General features: G+C 44.3%; 1 protein-coding gene across 7 annotated transcripts in view; it reads right to left on the bottom strand.

Annotated features, from left to right (window-relative positions):
- The window catches only part of ELAVL3 (ELAV like RNA binding protein 3), an 86,944-nt gene that overhangs the window by 8,641 nt on the left and 60,041 nt on the right, over positions 1–18,262 (bottom strand). For 5 of the 7 annotated variants that reach the window (XM_061640440.1, XM_061640451.1, XM_061582091.1 and 2 more), the window contains exons 2-5: positions 17,071–17,293; positions 3,848–3,951; positions 3,180–3,333; positions 1,535–1,760 (exon numbers count right to left, since the gene is read on the bottom strand). In XM_061640440.1, the coding sequence (XP_061496424.1) occupies positions 1,535–1,760; positions 3,180–3,333; positions 3,848–3,951; positions 17,071–17,293 (707 nt within the window). The remainder of the gene's footprint in view (positions 1–1,534; positions 1,761–3,179; positions 3,334–3,847; positions 3,952–17,070; positions 17,294–18,262) is intronic. The other 2 variants (XM_061640461.1, XM_061640442.1) reach the window with 1 other exon arrangement.

The following is an 18,262-nucleotide window of genomic DNA, read 5'->3' as shown; positions in this document are numbered from 1 at the left end:
TCACACAGAGGGTACATGGGATGTTTTTCTACACCTGCGTATAGCCATGTGGGGAATATCACACATGAAGCAGCTCAGCACATTAAATGCATGAAAAACATGGAAGAAAACATATTGGGATGCTGAACATGTGATGTAGACCTGGATTTCAAGTGCAACCAATGCGTTCAAAAGTAAACTGGGGGAAGGTTAAACAGCCTTTCTGTTTTATTTCAGTTTGGCTTAGCGTTTTCAAAAGTGACCAGGCTAAAGGGCTTGTCTGGGGACTAGTACAGTCCTAGCTTATCACTGCCTCCTTCAGGTAACCCCCAGAATCTGCCCCTCCCCATTTCATCTACAGGCTGACAAAGAAAAAGGAATATATGAGAATTCACAGATCACCATTCCCAGAGCTTGGAAAAGTTACTTTTTTGAACTACAATTCCCATCAGCCCCAACCAGCATGGCCACCGGATTGGGCTGATGGGAGTTGTAGTTCAAAAAAGGAACTTTTCCAAGCTCTGACCATTCCCAAAACAAGTTAAGAAAAGGCCTTCCCTGTTTCAGACAGACAGGAAAAGAGTTTGGATGCTCAAAGACCTCACCCATTGCTCACGAAGGCACACAATACAACTGGTAAATAGCACATGCTGGCACTGCTCTGCTGAGAAGGATGGCTCTATATCTATCTTCACCTGATGAAAATCTGGCTACACTCTAGATCCAGCTGTATGTGAGCCTCCAGCTATATGATTCCTTACCAAGCACTGAGATGCAGCAACTTTTGGGGAGGAGCAGTGGGTCAGCCGCTATTAAAATTACCAGGAGAAAATACAACTAGGTATAAGAGGCCCACTCTCACCGGAACTGCCTGGTCTTGTCACCACCAGTCCTTTTGCACCAGCAGTTTTCAGGTGAGCATTACTCAAGCCTAAATGGTAGCTCCAGCAGGCAGCTTCCTATAACAATATGGCAGGCCAGGTATCTCCTTAACAAAAACCTTTCCCAATTCAGCATAGCAATGATATGATGATGCTCGTAACTTGGTCTTTTCCTGCCCCATAAAACTCAGCACAATTAATGCATTTTTAGCCGATAAATTGTACCATTCCTGTTTGCCCCATTATTTGACCTAAATACGAGGGACTGACTCAAAATAGGAGGCAGTCCAGGATAGAGCTAAGGAGTCCCCGAAGTGTACTAATCCACTGTGTATTAAGGAAGAGTACAGAGCAGAACAAGAGCAATTCACAAGGCTCAGGCCCAAAGGATCAGCTTTGCAGAAAGCAATCTCTTAAGGAACAGCCAGTGAGATTGCACTATAAGGGCACTAAAAGGAGGCGAAGGGGGTTCAATAGCATATCCTCACCTTGCATTTGCTCGTGGAGTAGCCACACTCATGGACACTCAGACCTAATATACAGGTGACCGATGAGGCTGGGTATCCGAGTCCTGCATTTTTCCTCAAGCACAGGGTGACAACTGCCAGGCACTAGGTGAGGAGAAGGACCTGATCTCTCAGCCCTCTAAGAGAGGAGAGGGGAAGGTGTCTCACCTGAATCGCTGAGTCTGGTGGTGCAAGGGTCCTGTGTACCGCCGAGCTGTGGTCTGGTACAGATGTGTTAGCAAGGCTTGTCCTGTCTTCTGGCTGGGGTTGTTGGCAAACTTGACTGTGATGGGCTCACTGGCACCTAGTGGTTTCTGCCCATTCAGCCCCTTGATGGCCTCCTCAGCTTCTATTCTCTTGTCAAAGCGGATGAAGCCTACTCCTCTGGATACACCTGTGAGGGCAGGAGTCAGAATGGAATGGGTGTTGTAGGAATGTTGATCAGTATTATGCTGAGTTGATGACGCAGTACTACAGTATGGTATCTTCTATATGAAGATAGACACTTCTTGTGTATTTTAGCCCCTTGCATTCATTTTAATGTCTGTTTAATCATTGTTTTAGTGCCCCTGAGGAAGACTACTGATTGAAATGCATTCAGCAATCTTCATAAAATTTGTTATTTTCAAACACAAGTTTGAAGCTTGCCTCTCCCTTTGTTTTGAGAACAGAAGGCACAATGAGAATAGGCATCACAAATCTCACTGGGTGACCTTGGTCTTATCACTGTTTCTCAGCCTAATTTACCTTGTGGCTGCTGAAACAACTGTAGTACACTTAAAACAATACACACACTTCTTGCTATATAAAGATTACCTTCCCGAAAGAAAATTGACATTCATGAAGTGGCTCTTAGCACGCCATCTCTACACACACAGAAGTGTCCCATTCCACACACTGCAAAGTAAGAAACCCAGATTTGCTACTGTGTACACACCCAACAGGAAACTGCAGCTAATCTCAGCTCTCGGCTGATTGCACGTGCCTAATACATGAGTGTTTAATACCTCTTTTTTCATGGTGGCACTCACACTTTGCATTTTTATGTGTGACACTAAAATATGTAATGTGTAAAGCCCTGCAGTACAAGCCAATCTTACCAGCTGGGTTATTATCACTGAGTAATATGGAACAGAGAGCCAGTGTGGTGTAGTGGTTAAGGTGTTGGACTACAACCTGGGAGACCAGGGTTCGAATCCCCACACAGCCATGAAGCTCACTGGGTGACCTTGGGCCAGTCACTGCCTCGCAGCCTCAAAGGAAGGCAACGGTAAACCCCCTCTGAATACCACTTACCATAAAAACCCTATTCCTAGGGTCGCCCATAAGTCGGAATCGACTTGAAGGCAATCTAACCAACAATATGGAACATGGGTGTCAAGGCTCGATCCTGGAACCAGTTTTCAATACATTTAGCTCTGAAAAATGTGAATATAGGCAAGAGTGCTTCTGAGTATATTCATAATGCATATGAAATCAGGGTGAAATTCCACTGATCCACAACATGAGATCTGGTCAGGTCTTTTGCTTGCCTGTGCCCATGTACCAAGAACAGGTCAGAGTGACAGAAAGGACATATAAATCTGAGCACAAATCCAGACAGATACCACATCCACAAAGGAGCACCGTATATATTTCACTGACAACATTGTAGGTACTTATAGGCACATGTCCAATAATGCACAGCTCATCCTGCTCTGACTGAAGGATCCCAGGACAATGATAATTCTCTCCTCTTTCCTCCACTCCCTGCTTCAGTCTTTTTCTACCAGTGGCATTGGCGGCAGGGTAGGTACCCTACTCTTCCTGTTACCTGTGACCTGATCAACAAGGATGCGGGAGGTGATGATACGTCCATACTGTGAGAAGAGCTGCTCCATCTCTTTCTGGCTCATGGTCTTGGGCAAGCCACTCACATAGAGATTGGCGTCACGGATGGATGCTGAGCTAGGCCGGGCGTAGGACACCTAGTGGAGTAGAAGGCATAATTAGAATGGTCATCAAAAAGGGGCTTTTCGTATCAGCCTCTTGCATCAACCCTAGCAGCTCCCAGCTCTAAAAGTCGCTTTCTTCCTGGGGAGCCCAGAAGTCCTGCTTTACTCTTCCCGAGTACTCTCACATCCATCTTCATCCTCTTCCTCTGTAACCTTTCACTGTGTTGAAGTTACAGTTGCAAGCTTCTTGAAATAGGAACTTGTCTTTTCATAGCTACTCTGTAAAGTGTGATGCATATTCATTGCATGGTATCAATAATAATTAGTAATACTAGTAATCTTGTCTCCTAGACTCTAACTTTCTTGGTTTCCTTCCATCATCTGTCCTGATTCATTTAGATTTATAGCATGTTCTATCCTGAAGGTTCACAGTGGATAAAACACAATTGTGCATCAAAAGGAGGAGGGTTCCTGAACTCAAATATTCACATCTGCCTTCCTTTCTTGAACTCATCTTAAGGATAGCTTCCCCACCCACCCTCCTCACCTTGATTGTTTTTGTCTGTAGTTTAAGTCCATTCAACGTGTTGATTGCTTTATCAGCATCATTAGAGTCAACATAATTGACAAAGCCGTAGCCTAAGCTCTGCCCTGGTAAGGAAGAAGAAAAAGCCGTTACAGTGAAGGAGATGTCAAGCAAGCAAGGAAGAAGCAGAAAAGAAGGAGGACAACAGGAAATTCCTTTTACACCAAGACATATAAAATAAAAATTAATGTGAAGATAGTATTTCAAAAAGAGAAGTAACACTTGAGCTAAAATAGAAGTATGATCATTTTGAAATTTGATATAATTTTAATATGTAAAGTTCAAATGTGACAGGAAAATATAAAGTTTGACTTTCAAACACAAAAGTTCACTGAAAAGGGAAGGCTCCCAGCTACCACCTGCATCCAGCCTGAGGAAGAAGAAAAAAGCTCCATCAGGGAGGCCAGACCAAGTTGTCTGGGGGATGTTGCTGAGGCCTGTATCTCCAGCCTTTATTGTCGCTGAGGAGACAAAGGCTGACACTATAGCAAGGAAATGACAGGGACAATTGTGTTAACTAGGCCCAAATTATTATATAAAGGTTATTGTTTCAATGGATCCAGAACCATCCTGTGAATACTTCTGTATATTATTGTGCTCCCCCCCCCAAGTTCTCAGAATACAAAGTCTGAGTTCTGGCCTAGTTAGTTATTCTGGGGGCAAAACAAGACATGATGCCAGGAGAGCTGTGAACTATCTCTAGATGGTTTGGTTTGCTGTTCTTATTTGAAATGCAGCTGTGGGGGTTGCAAATTTGATTAGAGCAGTGATGGAGGACAAGGGTGCTTAACCCTTTCCCTTTGGGCCATTTGTCCTCCCAGATGCAAACTTGGCTTTTTTCTCAGCAAGAGAAAAGAACCAGGGACCCCAAATCTTTATCCTGCAAGCGAGAAAGCAGCTTGGTGAGGGTGATTTTCATCAGAAAAATGGCCCACATCACCACCAGTGTTTTATTTATTAAATTTATATCCCAAAGAACCTAGGGTGGCAAACACACAAATGAAAAAACAATTAAAACATCTAAAAAACATCTAATACAGCAAGATTGTGGGAAAGGGTCACTAAATGAGGGAGGTCTTCAGAAGACACTGAAAAGACAACAAAGCCAGTGCCTGTCTAATATTTAACGTGTTCCAAATGAAATCTGCATAAGCACCCTTGTGTAGATGGGGAAGGGCTATAGCTCAGTGGCAGAGCATCTGCTTTGCATTCAGAAGGTCCCAGATTCAGTCCCCAACATCTCCAAGTAGGGCTGGGAGAGACCCCTGCCTGAAACCCTGGGGAGCCACTGCCACTCAGTACAGACGACACTGAGCTAGATGGACCAAGGGTCTGACTCAGTGGAAGACGTCTCCCTGTCTCCCTAATGCCAACTGCATTTTAGCAAAACCAAAAATAACAGGAGATTGGTTCTTCCACACCCTGCCTAGTTTGGTCCTAGGACTGCAAGCAATTTTTCATTGGTTCTTTTCATCTGTGGAAGACTGACATGGAAGCAAATGGCCTGGAGGAGAGGTCACTACCCTAGTGCCTGCAAATGACTCCACTGATGCCCTAAGGCTAGGGTTGCCATATTGCCTGGTTAGCCGGGTTTTACCCGGATTCTATGCATGCCACCCGGCGCCCAGCTAGCCCCTTAGGTGGCCCGGATTCTCAGCTTTAATTTAAAAAAAAATTAAGTTTCTAGGTGGTCCGGTTCTCGAGATATACATAAAAACGTCAGCCGCCCCCGACTGTTAAATCTTTCTTTAAACAGTACTTGCTGCAACAGTATTTAGAACTGAGCATGTGGTGTGAAAGACTCCTTTTCCTAACATTTTGGCTTCTTGTTTTTCTCCACCCACCACATCTTTGAAATATATTGTATATGTAATGGTTAACCATACTAAAAAATGTAAATAAGTTTATTTTGGTCAATGACCAGCAAAGGTTAACCATACTGCTGCCCTGACTTACTTTATGTTTGTTGCTATTTTGTGTTTTTATTATGTTTTTATATTGATTGTGTATTTTTATTGTTTTTATTATATTTGTAAGCTGTGCTGAGCTCTGTTTTTAACAGCAAAAGGGCAGGATATAAATTCTCTTAATCAATCAATAAATACTCCATAGTGTTGGAAACTAGAGTCTAGGCATTTAAGGCTGAAAATGTTGCTTTTTAAAAAAAGATTTCTCACATCTTTCCCCAGTTTTTGGTGGTAATTCCTAGGCACAAAAACAAAACTGGACAATCCAAATTTTAATATGCAAATAATATGCATAATATGAAAATACTTTGCATAATATGCAAACTAACCTGCCCGGATTTGTGGAACTGGAATATGGCAACCCTACCTAAGGCAGGTGCCTCAGACTCGTTTATTTTTTTTAAAAAAGGAAGTCTCTAGCCCTCTTAGGGAGAAAGTTATGAAGAAAATGTGCAGGTACCCTTCCAAGCAATTTCTATGAAATGAATCAGCCTGGTTTTAGTCAATGAGTGAAGCCAGAACTATGACTGATAAGTGAGTGAGTGAGGTAGCAGGAATCCCTGGTGTTCTAAAGAGATGCTATTTTTCCCTCCCATTTTAGTGCACTGTTCCTGTTTCTGTCTTATTTTCTAATAGTCCTTGGAATCTCTCTAATTTGCCCTTCCTTTTTCACTAGTAACTAGGATGCATCCACAGTAATTGCAGGTGGATGTTAAATGATTCCCTTCCCAAAGAGCAAATGTGAAGAGGCTTTGCTGAGGCTTTGGCTTGTTTTCTGCTATGCAGATGGTCCAGGCACTCATTATAAAGCTACTGTATAGTTAACGTACAGTACAATGGCATACATGTCTCCTTCAGAAGTTAATCTCTTTGTGTTTAATGGGGCTTACTCCCAGCTAAGTGAGTACAGTATGGCAGCCTACCCTTTGGTTTGGCATTGGGGAAAACGGAGTTCTCGTGCCTTTAATAGCTGTATCTCTACAATCAGGACCCATAGGACCAGGGTTAACATGGTGTGGGTGTGTGAAGGAGAGAAATCAGCGATGTACTCCTCCGCAGCAGCCATATTGTGACTGGCAGCCTCAGTACTCTCTCAAAATTCAAAATGTGCCCCCGGGTCAAAAATGTTGGCAACCTCCTGCAGTCAGACTCAGGAAAACACTTAATCACACCTTATGTTTGAGCCAATAGCATAGACATTGTATCATTGGATGTCTCAAATATTCTCATAATCAGCATTCACTAACACACAAAGGAAAATTTTTAAGCAAATTTGTTTCATTTATTTATTTATTTTATTTATTTATTTGTTATGCTAATATAGTAAAGCTTCCATCAGCTATTAGGATGAGAGAGACATGGCAGCCTGCCCCATAATCCTGCTTTTGGTTCAACAGTCGAATAAAATTATTAGACAACCAATTAACACTAAACATTAAATAAAATCACTACTAAAAATTGAGCGGCTGAACAGAAAGGGACTCATTTCATCTGAGCATATATAATGTAAACAGTATTTCTAAAATAATAGCCCCTTCTACACTTTCAGATGGTCCTCAAGGCCTTATTATAAATAACGGCTTACAAGTGGGGGGACCTCTATCCCCGGCAAAAATATGCTGTATTTGCCATCTGTCCAGAGCTTTGGGGGGAGGGATGGCTAGTTTTTTTCTTGCCCAACTTTTTCAAACCAAAGTGCTAAGAGACACATATTCACGGTTGGCTAACAGTACAAATTTTTGCTATAGAGTCGAGTAGAGATTGGGTAAGAAAAAAGCACGCCAGTTTCCTGTTCCCTCTCCTGAACAGTGGAAGGAATAGTGGAAGAAGAAGGGTTTTTTAATAACCTCACAGCATGCTTCCCAGGACTCTAATCTCCACCTCCAGGATACTATAAGCTGTTAGGGCACAGGTGGTGAACCTGCCAGCTATATCATGCTGTAGAACTATTTGAAGTGGCATCACACTCCCCATCACAGCACTGAGCTAGGAGGAGAGGTTTAAACATCTCCACCCAGCCCAACACCACAATGGGGCAGTTTCACCAAGCGTGGTGAAATTTATGCTTCTACACCAAGCCCAGCATTATATTGGGGATGACTGTGGTCTGTGTCTGTGTGTATAAGGAGAAAGTGGTGTTCCTGGATTAGTCTGCATTGGTGGTAAGTAAGTATGGGTTTGTGTGTGCTGGACTTGTGGTGTGTAGACACAACCACTTTGATCATGACCACTTGTGTGCACAGGCTGGCATGCAGTCCTAGGAGGGTAAAAAAAGATTAGCCACCCCGTGTTAGAGCTTCAACAAGGTTAATTACCTCCCCCCCTTTCTTTTCCCCAAATGACACCCTCAACATTCCATAGCTGATGGGGGCTACTAAGCATGTTCAAGGCCTTGTTGAGCTGTTATCTGGGAAGTCCATTGAAGAAGTATGTGGAAACTATTCTGTCTCTAGGTGGCCCTGTTTCACTGCCAAACATAAATACAGGACCACCAAGTTCACTTTTAGATGATGATGATGATGATTAAATTTTATTTATACCCCGCCTTTCAGCCAAAGGCCCTCAAGGCGGCTTACAATTATGTTAATAAACATCAAATGCTGAAAAAGATACCTACTTAATCTGCTTAAATTTTAAAAATAAGACTGAAAAGTGGTTTGCCTTTTAAATGTTGCAGACTATTTGAAGCAAAAACTTCAAAGTAACACCTAACTGTGTGCCCAATTCTCCTCTGTGCAGCCTTGTCAAGATCTCTACCACATGGGACCAATGCAGGACCACACAGATTAAATTTAGAAGCCTTTCACATATCCTTCTACATCAGGGTTAGGGAAACCGTTGCCCTCCAGATATTGTTGGACATCCCTGACCATTGGCCATGATGGCTGGAGGCTGATGGGAGTTGAGAGCCCAACAACATTTAGAGAGCCGCAAGTTCCCCACCTATATTCAACATGGTGGCTGTAAGGTAAGAAAATGTGGTGGGCTTACAACAAACAGGCAAACTGGTAGAGGGTTTCTAGTACAAAAATGTATTAAGAGCCATTGATATATAATAGAAAACCCAGTCTGTAGTGCAGCACTTTTTAATTCTCTGAAAAAGGTTTTGGCCATTGTCTTTTTTGATTATTTCATATTAAAATTTACAGTGCCATGAGCTTTATATTGCTGACTCCACAAATTCAGACTTGACAATAAATGGTTTCTTGCTGCACAAGTTACAGTTTCACACATATACTGAAGATGCTTTTAACTGCACAAAACACCAATATGGCCCTTGTAAAGTGCACGTTCTGCAGATCAAAATGGTTGAGTAGACACAGTAGACACAGATGAAGCAAGGCAGTCCTTCAGGAAAACTGGTCCCAAGCTGTTAAGGGCTTTTGTAAATAGTAAACTTTGATCTTGGCAGGGTAACAAATTGGTAGCCAGTACAGATCTTTGAGCAAAGGTGAAACAAGCTGATTGGATCTCACCCCCATCAACAATCATGCAGTATATTATGCGCTAACTGCAGTTCCCAGACCAATTGCAAGAGAAGCCCCACAGAGTGCACTGCAGTAATCCAATCTTGAAGTTACCAATACCTGGACTGCTGTGCTCAAGCTATGGTTTCACCTGTCATATTAGCTGCAGCTGGTAAAAGGCACTCCTAGCTGGAGGCCATCTGGGTTTCCAGTAACAAAGCTGGATCCAGGAGCATCTCCAGACTGCATACCTGCTCCTTTAGAGGAGAGTGCAAACCTGTCCAGGGAGGCAACTGGCCACCTTCATGGACGTGAAAGCCACTCACCCATGGAGCCTCTGTCTTGCCAGGTGCCATGGGCTTCAAGGAAAACCTTTGGCAAGTTTGGGAGAATGAAGAGTGGGGTACAGACGTTGGGGGGGGGTTGCCAGTACTGATGAAAGGAATGAAGAAGGCACAAAGGCCTCCAGAAGCCTCTGGGCCCGCTAACAGAATTGCTGAGAAAAGCCCAGAACCCTCCCCCTTTGCCTGAATCGGCCAGTGAAGAATCTTCACTCCCACCCAGTCCAGACCTAGTATTGAACCTACATATTAAAACTGAAGCTATAACAAACAGTCAGGATTCTCCTAGAGAAAGCATAGTGAAAGCAACTTGTCAGCCAGAGATAACCATATCTCCAAGGACACGAAGGCTGAAGAAGAGACACTTGCAATTAGGCCAATTTTGTTCTGTTCTGAGAAAAAGCCTCTGCCTTGTAGCACTTGCAGAAAAGAGCCCTCCTCCTCCTCCTCCTCTCTGATATAAAGGTGTAGCTGTTGCGACAACTAGTCTGTTGATGCCTTCACGTGCCTGATATAGCTAGTTTGCTCCAATTCTGTATCCTGATTCAAGTGTGATGCTGTGTTCCTGTACTGACTTCTGGAATAAAGCTTCATGCAGAAAAATCCAATCTCCAAGTCCTGAGTCTGCTTCTTTGGCTGGGAGCCAGGACACCAGGATCCAAGCTTCGTTTACTTCTCACCCAGCCCACTACTGCATAAGCACTAATCCAGGGCCTGCATAGCCTCTTCAGGCTACAGAGCAACAAAGCTGTCATCTGCATATTGAGGGCACCTGACCCCAAATCTCCTAATGACTACTCCCAATGGCTTCCTACAGATATTCGATAGCACTAGGGTCAAGTGCTAGCTTCACTGCCAGGGGGCTAGAAAGCACTCCCTCAGTGCTGCTCTCTAGACTTGGTTTTGGAGGTAGGCCTAGAACCACAGTGCCCACAGTGCCCATTTGACAGAGCTGGTTCAGGAAGATACCATGTCAATGGTATCAAAATCCAGAGAGAAATTAAGAAAAAAGAGGCTTGTCCCAGTCTCTATAAAGGTCATCCATTAGGGCAACCACAGCTGTTCTGGAATGGATCAAGATAATCGGTATCATCCACCCTCTCCACCACCTTCCCTAAAAAGGGAGTATTTGTGGCTGGCTGGCAATTAATCCAAATCGAGTCTAGTACCAGCTTCTCTAGAAGGCAACAGGGACCACTGCATCATGCAATGAAGCATTAACCATGCTCCGGATACAAGCAGTCCACTACTAGATTTATTAAATCCACAACGAGATTTATTAAGCCAAGAGTAACAGGGATCAAGGGGGCACATGGTTGGGCATAGAGCTGAAAGCACCTTGTCTGCATTATCAGGCTGCATACATGGAAAGTGATCACACAATACATCACAGGTTGTGACAATGGACACTTTAATTGGAACTGCAACCACTGCAGAATCAAGGGTCTCTCCAAAGTCAAGCAAAGCAGCTTTATCCTCAAATGTGCAGCCAGTTGGTCACAGCAGGTCTTTGAGGGTTCCAGGGAACCTTCTCCCACAGTGCATCAGCAGGTCTAAACTACCTCAAACAGCTCCTCCAGTCAGTCGCTTGAGGATGCAGCACAGGCTGCAAAATGTGTGTTCTTCACAGTCTGCACTGTCACATAGTAGGAACAATTATGTGCACTAATGAGTGTTTGGTAGACCTCTCAAGGAGACTTGTGCACCTGTGCTGTAGGCTTGCTTCACAGCCCATAGCTCCTCCAAACATCAGGAACAAATCAGGCTCTACAATGTCAGATAGGACACTCAGGAGTGACCATGGCAACTGTCTCATGTCGCTATTCCACAGTGAGAACAGGGCTTCAATGGGATCATCAGCTTCCTCTGCTGGAAAATTCCCCAGAGCATTCAGGAGCCCCTCAGGTTCCAACAGTCTCCAGGCTGGACCATTGGAATGGGTCCACCACCACCATTGCAGGAGAGAATTGCCACCACCAATCCAAATTTTACTACCAGACTGTGGCCCGACCATGACAACAGTGTGCTCTGTACCCCCCCCCACACCTTTAGACCACCTCTTGCATTGTTCGGGACAAAGACTACATCAAGGGTGTACCCTGCTCAGTGTGCTGGACCGATGACAGCCCCATGGTGGCTGTGAAGTCCTAAGTTGGGCCACCAGTGGCCTCCATGTGACTATTAAAGTAATCCAGGACTACTGTCCTGCGATCCTCCAACACCACACTAGCAATCACTTTGACCTATTCAGTAAGGGTGGCCCATTGGGCAGAAAAGTGGTTGGTATATCAGCAGCATACCCAGTGTCTCTCTGGCTCAATGCCCGGTGCAAATCCTCTAAGCCCACCTCCAGATCAAGAGGGTTTTTGTTAAAGTAGACGAAACTCCATCAATCAATCAATCAATCAATCAATCAATCTCTCTCTCTCTCTCTCTCTCTCTCACACACACACACACACACACACACCAACCAGTCTGTTCTGGTGCTGCTCTGGTGGGCATAGCTGAGTCAGGCCTGACCCATCCAGCTCACTTACACAGGTCTCAATCATATACGTTAAGTTGGCCTCTTAATGTATGATCAAAGTGTGATTAAGCATGAGCTTATTATGGCATTAAGAACTAGCGCTGCCAGGCAGCTCAGCAAAAAAGGAACCACGTACTTCTGGAAGCAGAGCACCTGAGAAGGGGGAAGGGGGCAGGCATCTAGACCTCTGCCCACAATGGTAGTCAGCTGGGGGGGGATGCTTTCAGGCAACTTCCATGCCAAATTTAGTTTTGCCTTTAGAGGAAACAAACAGCTATATGGTAATACTCAGCGGAGGATAAGAAAGCCTAGCCCTGTGGAACAATGCTGACTTAGGTGTAATGAAGATGGCATTTTTCTTCTACTGTGTAGGCTGCCTCTCAATGTTTTTATCACAGCCAAGTGTGAAAGGGCACATCCTACTTTACCATCTACAGTTCAATTGATAGATATGTGCTAAATACACATTACCTGCTAACTTGCTTCTATTATTAATTATACTTCATGTAAAGGGGAATTTAAATCTCAAATCTACACTGGAGAGCTTGAGAAAAAAATGGCTGGATTCACTAGAAATTATGCCACCTGGTCACTGTTTAAAAATTTAGGTGTCTGATTGGCTATGTTTCTGACTATTCCTTTATCTTTGAACTTGCTGCTGTTTCCAGTAAATCTTTGATCTGGTGAGACTATGTTTATTCTGTATTGATGTTATGACTTAGAACTACAGGTAAGGAACGGACACTTTTATGGCCAGGATTTTTTGAATTTGGGCAGAACAATCCAATGGGCAACTTGGGGTCATATCAGAAGGTGGCTGTGGGAGGGTTTTTTCTGCCATCCTGTACTTGTTCATCCTTTATTTTGTATTTTTTCTCCCTCTGACCCCAATACAAAGGCAAATCAGTACAGCTTCAAGGCTAACCCGGTTCTGGGACATATCCAGGGAAGGAGCAGGCTTTTGACCCAGTGAATCCAAAGTCTCCCGTGGTCATTGGTTGCACTGTCGTGTCGCTCTAACAGTTAGGACGTTTTTCCTGATGTCCAGTGGAAATCTGGCTTCCTGTAATTTGAGCCCATTATTCCCTGTCCTGCACTCTGGGACGATGGAGAAGAGATCCCGGCCCTCCTCTGTGTGGCAACCTTTCAAGTACTTGAACAGTGCTATCATATCTCCCCTCAGTTTTCTCTTCTCCGGACTAAACATGCCCAGTTCTTTCAGTCTCTCCTCATAGAGCGTTGTTTCCAGTCCCCTGATCATCGTCACTGCCCTCCGCTGAACCCATTTCAGTTTGTCTGCATCCTTCTTAAAGTGTGGTGTCCAGAACTGGATGCAGTACTCAAGATGAGGCCTAACCAATGCTGAATAGAGGGGAACCAATACTTCACGCGATTTGGAAACTATGCTTCTGTTAATGCAGCCTGATATAGCATTTGCCTTTTTTGCAGCCACATCACACTGTTGGCTCATATTCAGCTTTTAATCAACAGCAATCCCAAGATCCTTCTCACATTTGGTATGAGCATGAGTCAAGTATCCCCCATCTTATAACTGTGCACAAAGATCAGCAATGTTGCTAAAAGCCTGATGTTTCCCAATTCCCACAAGCTGTTTTGACAGTACATGCAGTTGCCCACCATCAGGTCAATCACCTGACATCATCATTAAGTCAGGTGAAGTGTTTTCCTTTATCCACACAATCTAAAATCAAACCATACAGGCAAAAGGCTCAAAGGTTTGCAGATTCTGACAATCAACTGCCTGGAGGCACCTGCAAACCCTGCTTTTGGAAGAGATCTTCATCCTTACCTGCCCCACATCTGATGTCATATATATAAGACAGGTGGGCGTGGAGGAAACAGCCTCAAGGGCCAAATTAGGACTCTTGCTAAGCCTAACTAGGCCTGTGGGCCAGAGATCTAGAGTATAGGGATTGCATGTGGGAAACCTAGGTTTAAATTCCTGCTCAAATATGAAATTGACCAAGTACCCTTTGATGAATTCTTAACTCTCAACATAACATATTTTCCTGTGAAAATAAGATTGTTAGGAGAATACAAAAGCTCCTGGGATTTAATTTGTTCCTAACATCTGTTAAAGTAGAGGTCCTGCCCTCTTGAGTCAGTCTGGGAACATCTTATGCAGAAGGGTAGTATGTACATTTTAGAAGTAAATAAAAAATTAAGTAGCTAGTTCTGGGGACTGGACGGTCTGAAGCCGGAATATTTAATTATTTATTTATTCAAATGCATGTTTTACTCAAGTCAAAGTGCAAAAACACTTGAAGACATGAACTGCCATCTGCAAAGCCACAAATTGATGCAATTAAGTTTTCAAAGAGGAATGCCAAATTTACTTGCAGTACAAATGTGCTAAGTATATTGATGTAGCTTTGCCATTTTTAATATCAGGTGCTCAGATTTGACCTCCCCTTTTAATGAACTCCAGCAACAGCCAATGCAAAATGTAATCTGAATTGGCATCTTGAGGTCTAGTTTCAGTAGCAGCCCATGTGGTATGGTCAAATGCCATCCCTGCAGGGAGGGACAGGGCAGCAGCAAGGTCAGGGCTACATGAAAACACCACAGGGACTCACACCAGTGTGCAGTCACAATGTCACCACCCCCCTGCCCTTCCCTCAGCCCCAGGAAAGCTGCAGCGACACCACTGTCTAGAGAGCAGCTCCACCCCAGCCCCCCACATGAACTCCTACTGACTAGTTCGATAATAGTCCATCCATGGTTTACGACCATTATCAACCAGCCTGCTTTATCATTAAGAAATGGTATCACGGCAAGTACAAGGAAATGACTAAATGATGACATACAAAGAATATCAAATCCTGATAAGAACACCTTCCTGCATAAATACACTAGCCAGCACTCCTGAGTTCAAGTTCCAAGCATTACATCCACTCATGATCTACCAAAGCTCCTCAGGACCTTCACAACATGCAGAGAGGTTCAATTCAGATATCACACCAAACGATAACTAAACCTGCATAAGCACTGGCCTGCTACATAAGAGCAAATCCCCCCCTAGTCCAGCATGTTTCTTACCGCAATAACTAATCAGATGCTTCTGGAAAGCCCACAAGCAGGTCTTAAAGACCTGCTCTGCTGTCACTCCGCAATCGTTGACATTTAGGGACATACTGCCTCTGATCTGGACGATCCCTAGCAGCAGTATGTGTGTGGGGGGGGTGCCACATAGCTGGCCTCCCAGCAGTGGAGTTACTGCCACATATCTGGAGGGGCGAGGCCCACACAGCACTAAGGGCTGCACAGCACTGATCTTTCCACCACTTCACACACAGCCCAGTAAGTAGCAGTGGCTCTGTTCAGGGCCAGCGCCAGAGGGCAGTCAGCTCCTTAGGGTGGGAGGGTAGTGTTCCTGTTCCGCGATCTGCGTCAGCTCCCGACTCTGCCATGGATTGCAGAGAGGGAGCTCCCAGGCACCCTCCTATACAACTGAACAGGCTCACAAGGCCCACCTACACGCCCCATCTACCTCTTCCGCTGTGGGGAATGCTGTGCGTGCATATCTGCCCTCGACCAAGATGGTGGCCGAAGCTTCCGTAAGGGGCTGATGCCCTGCTGCCATCTTGTTTGATGGCATGCATGCATGCAAAGCGCAGCCAGCATTCACTGCAGCAGGAGAGGTAGGCAGCACACGAGGGCAGTCATACCTGGCACCGGCCCTGGCTCTGTTGCCAGGAGCCAGGTGCATGGCAGCTGCCCCTCCTCACCAACCACTCCTGAGGACCCATATAGCCATCATTACTAGCCACTGAGAAATCCCCCTGAATTTCTCTGATCTCTTTTTAAAAACATCTTAACGAAGTGGCCATCACGGTATTTATGGCAGTAAATTCCATAAGGCAATTATGCATTGCATGAAGCAGCACTTTCTGTTTATTTGTCCTGAATCTATTGCTAATTCGTTTCCTCTCAAGGAAAGCAGTCCACACCCTTGATCGCTTTTGCTGCTGCTTCTTCCACCTTTTCCAGCGCTACAATATTATTTGTAAAGTTTGGTTGCTGTAAACCGCCCAGAAAGCTTCGGCTATGGGGCGGTATACAAGTGCAATAAATAAATAAATAAAAGTGAGCAAACCAGAACTATATAGTGTTCTGCACCACAGATTTGTACATGAGCATTACAATACTGGCAGTTTTATTCTTGTTCTCTTTCCTAAGCATAGAACCACAGAATCACAGTGCTGAAAAGTACCTCAAAGTTCATCTAGCCTGACCAATACAGAAAATCCAGTGCTACAGCATCTCTGCTGGTAGTCATCCAGGCACTGCTTAAAAACCACTAAGGAAGGAGGACCCACTGCCTTTCAAAGCAGACTGTCCACCATCGAACAGCTCATATCATCAGGAGGTTCTTCTTCGTGTTTAGCCTAAACTCTTTTTCTTGCAATCTGAATCTACCTCCTAGCCTCTGGACCAAGATGAAACAAATCTGCTCCATCTACATGACAACCCTGTAAATATTTGAAGATGACAATCATATAGCCTCCTAGTTCTCTCTTCTCCATGCTAAACATACCCAAATCCCTCAACCTCTCCTCACTGGACTGGGTCTTCAGGCTGCTTTTTCACAGCTGCTGCATAATAGAGTTGACATTTTTACTGAACTATCCACCACAACTCCAGGATCTCTTTCCTGGTGAGTCACTGCCACTTCAGACCTGACCACTGTATGTGGAGTGCATTACTTTACTCTCATTTGCCATTTTGTTGTCCACTAAGAACAAGTTTGAATAGAGCCAGCTGGAGCTTTTCAAAGTCTGTTTCGGTGTTCTCCACACCAGTTTGTTGTGATGTCTACATTAAGCCAGAAAATGTCTCTCACACTCATACCAAGTCTTACCTGTGATTTTGTCTCTGACCAGTTTACAGGATTCAATCTCTCCAATGCTTCCAAAGAGACTCTTGAATTCTTCCTGTGTCATGTTCTGGGGCAGGTAGTTGACTATGAGGTTAGTTTTGGAGTCATCAGTGGCACCATTGGCACTAATCAGTGGCCCGTTGGGGAGAGAACTGTTGCTTGTGGGGCCATTGGACACCTGGGTCTCCATTGTGCTGATTATCTGCTGAAAACAAGAGGGAATGGAGAAGGGGGTTATTTTCATGAAAGAATAGAAAGCTGAATCCAACAACCTGTGTTAAGTTTAGGTGCTTTCGCTTGCAACTTCAGAGACGATGGGATGGGATGGGTCACACTGACCATAGGTTTGCCTGGATGGATCAAAAGAGTTCCTGCTCTGATCTATATAGAAATCCCTTTGACTATCTTGGCTTTCTCCCATAGCCTGGAATGTTAAGAGAGACACTTGCCTGCTGATTACTCAGACACCATGCAAGCCAAGAACCCACAAGGGCCATCGCACTCCCAGTGCAGCTATGGTGTTGCTGTCTTACTAACACAAGCACAGAAATGACTTGGAGAGAAAGCTACAGATGGCGCTGAGAGACCTGAGGGCCAGACACAAAGGCCTGGAGGGCCATATTTAGTTCCTGGGCCCAAGGTTCCTCACCCAATGTAGGGAATGAATACATGTGAAGTGCTGCACATGAAACACATTTAACAATGTGCACAACTATTCATTATGCAATTTGTGTTTATTTCATTCATATCCCATTCCATGCCAAGGACTCAGGACAGGAGACAATACGTTAAATCATAAAACCACAAATTACGCTAGTTACAGCATCTTCCCTGGCCATCAAAAAGCAAACAAAAAATCAGTCTTGCTTATAAACCAAGACTCAGGCTTTGGTGAGTCATCAGGGGAATTCTAGAGTTGAGGACAGACAGACATGGAGAACACCCTTCTGCATTTACAAATACATCAGACGTACAAATGTCTTGTCAGATGAGCCACATGTTTCTTTGCATACACAACTGGAGTTACCAATCCTGCTATATCCTCATGGAATTTGAAACACTGAGCAATACCAATGTTCAGTAGCCTCAGTATTGAAGTGAAAATTAAAAGAGAGAGAGTGCCTTTGAGCATGTGCAGGGTTCCCACAGGCATATGAAATTAGGGTAGGGGCTT

The sequence above is a fragment of the Rhineura floridana genome, chromosome 1, assembly GCF_030035675.1.
Source record: "Rhineura floridana isolate rRhiFlo1 chromosome 1, rRhiFlo1.hap2, whole genome shotgun sequence".
NCBI classification, from domain to species: Eukaryota; Metazoa; Chordata; class Lepidosauria; order Squamata; family Rhineuridae; genus Rhineura; species Rhineura floridana.
This window is presented reverse-complemented; position numbering and strand designations above follow the sequence as displayed.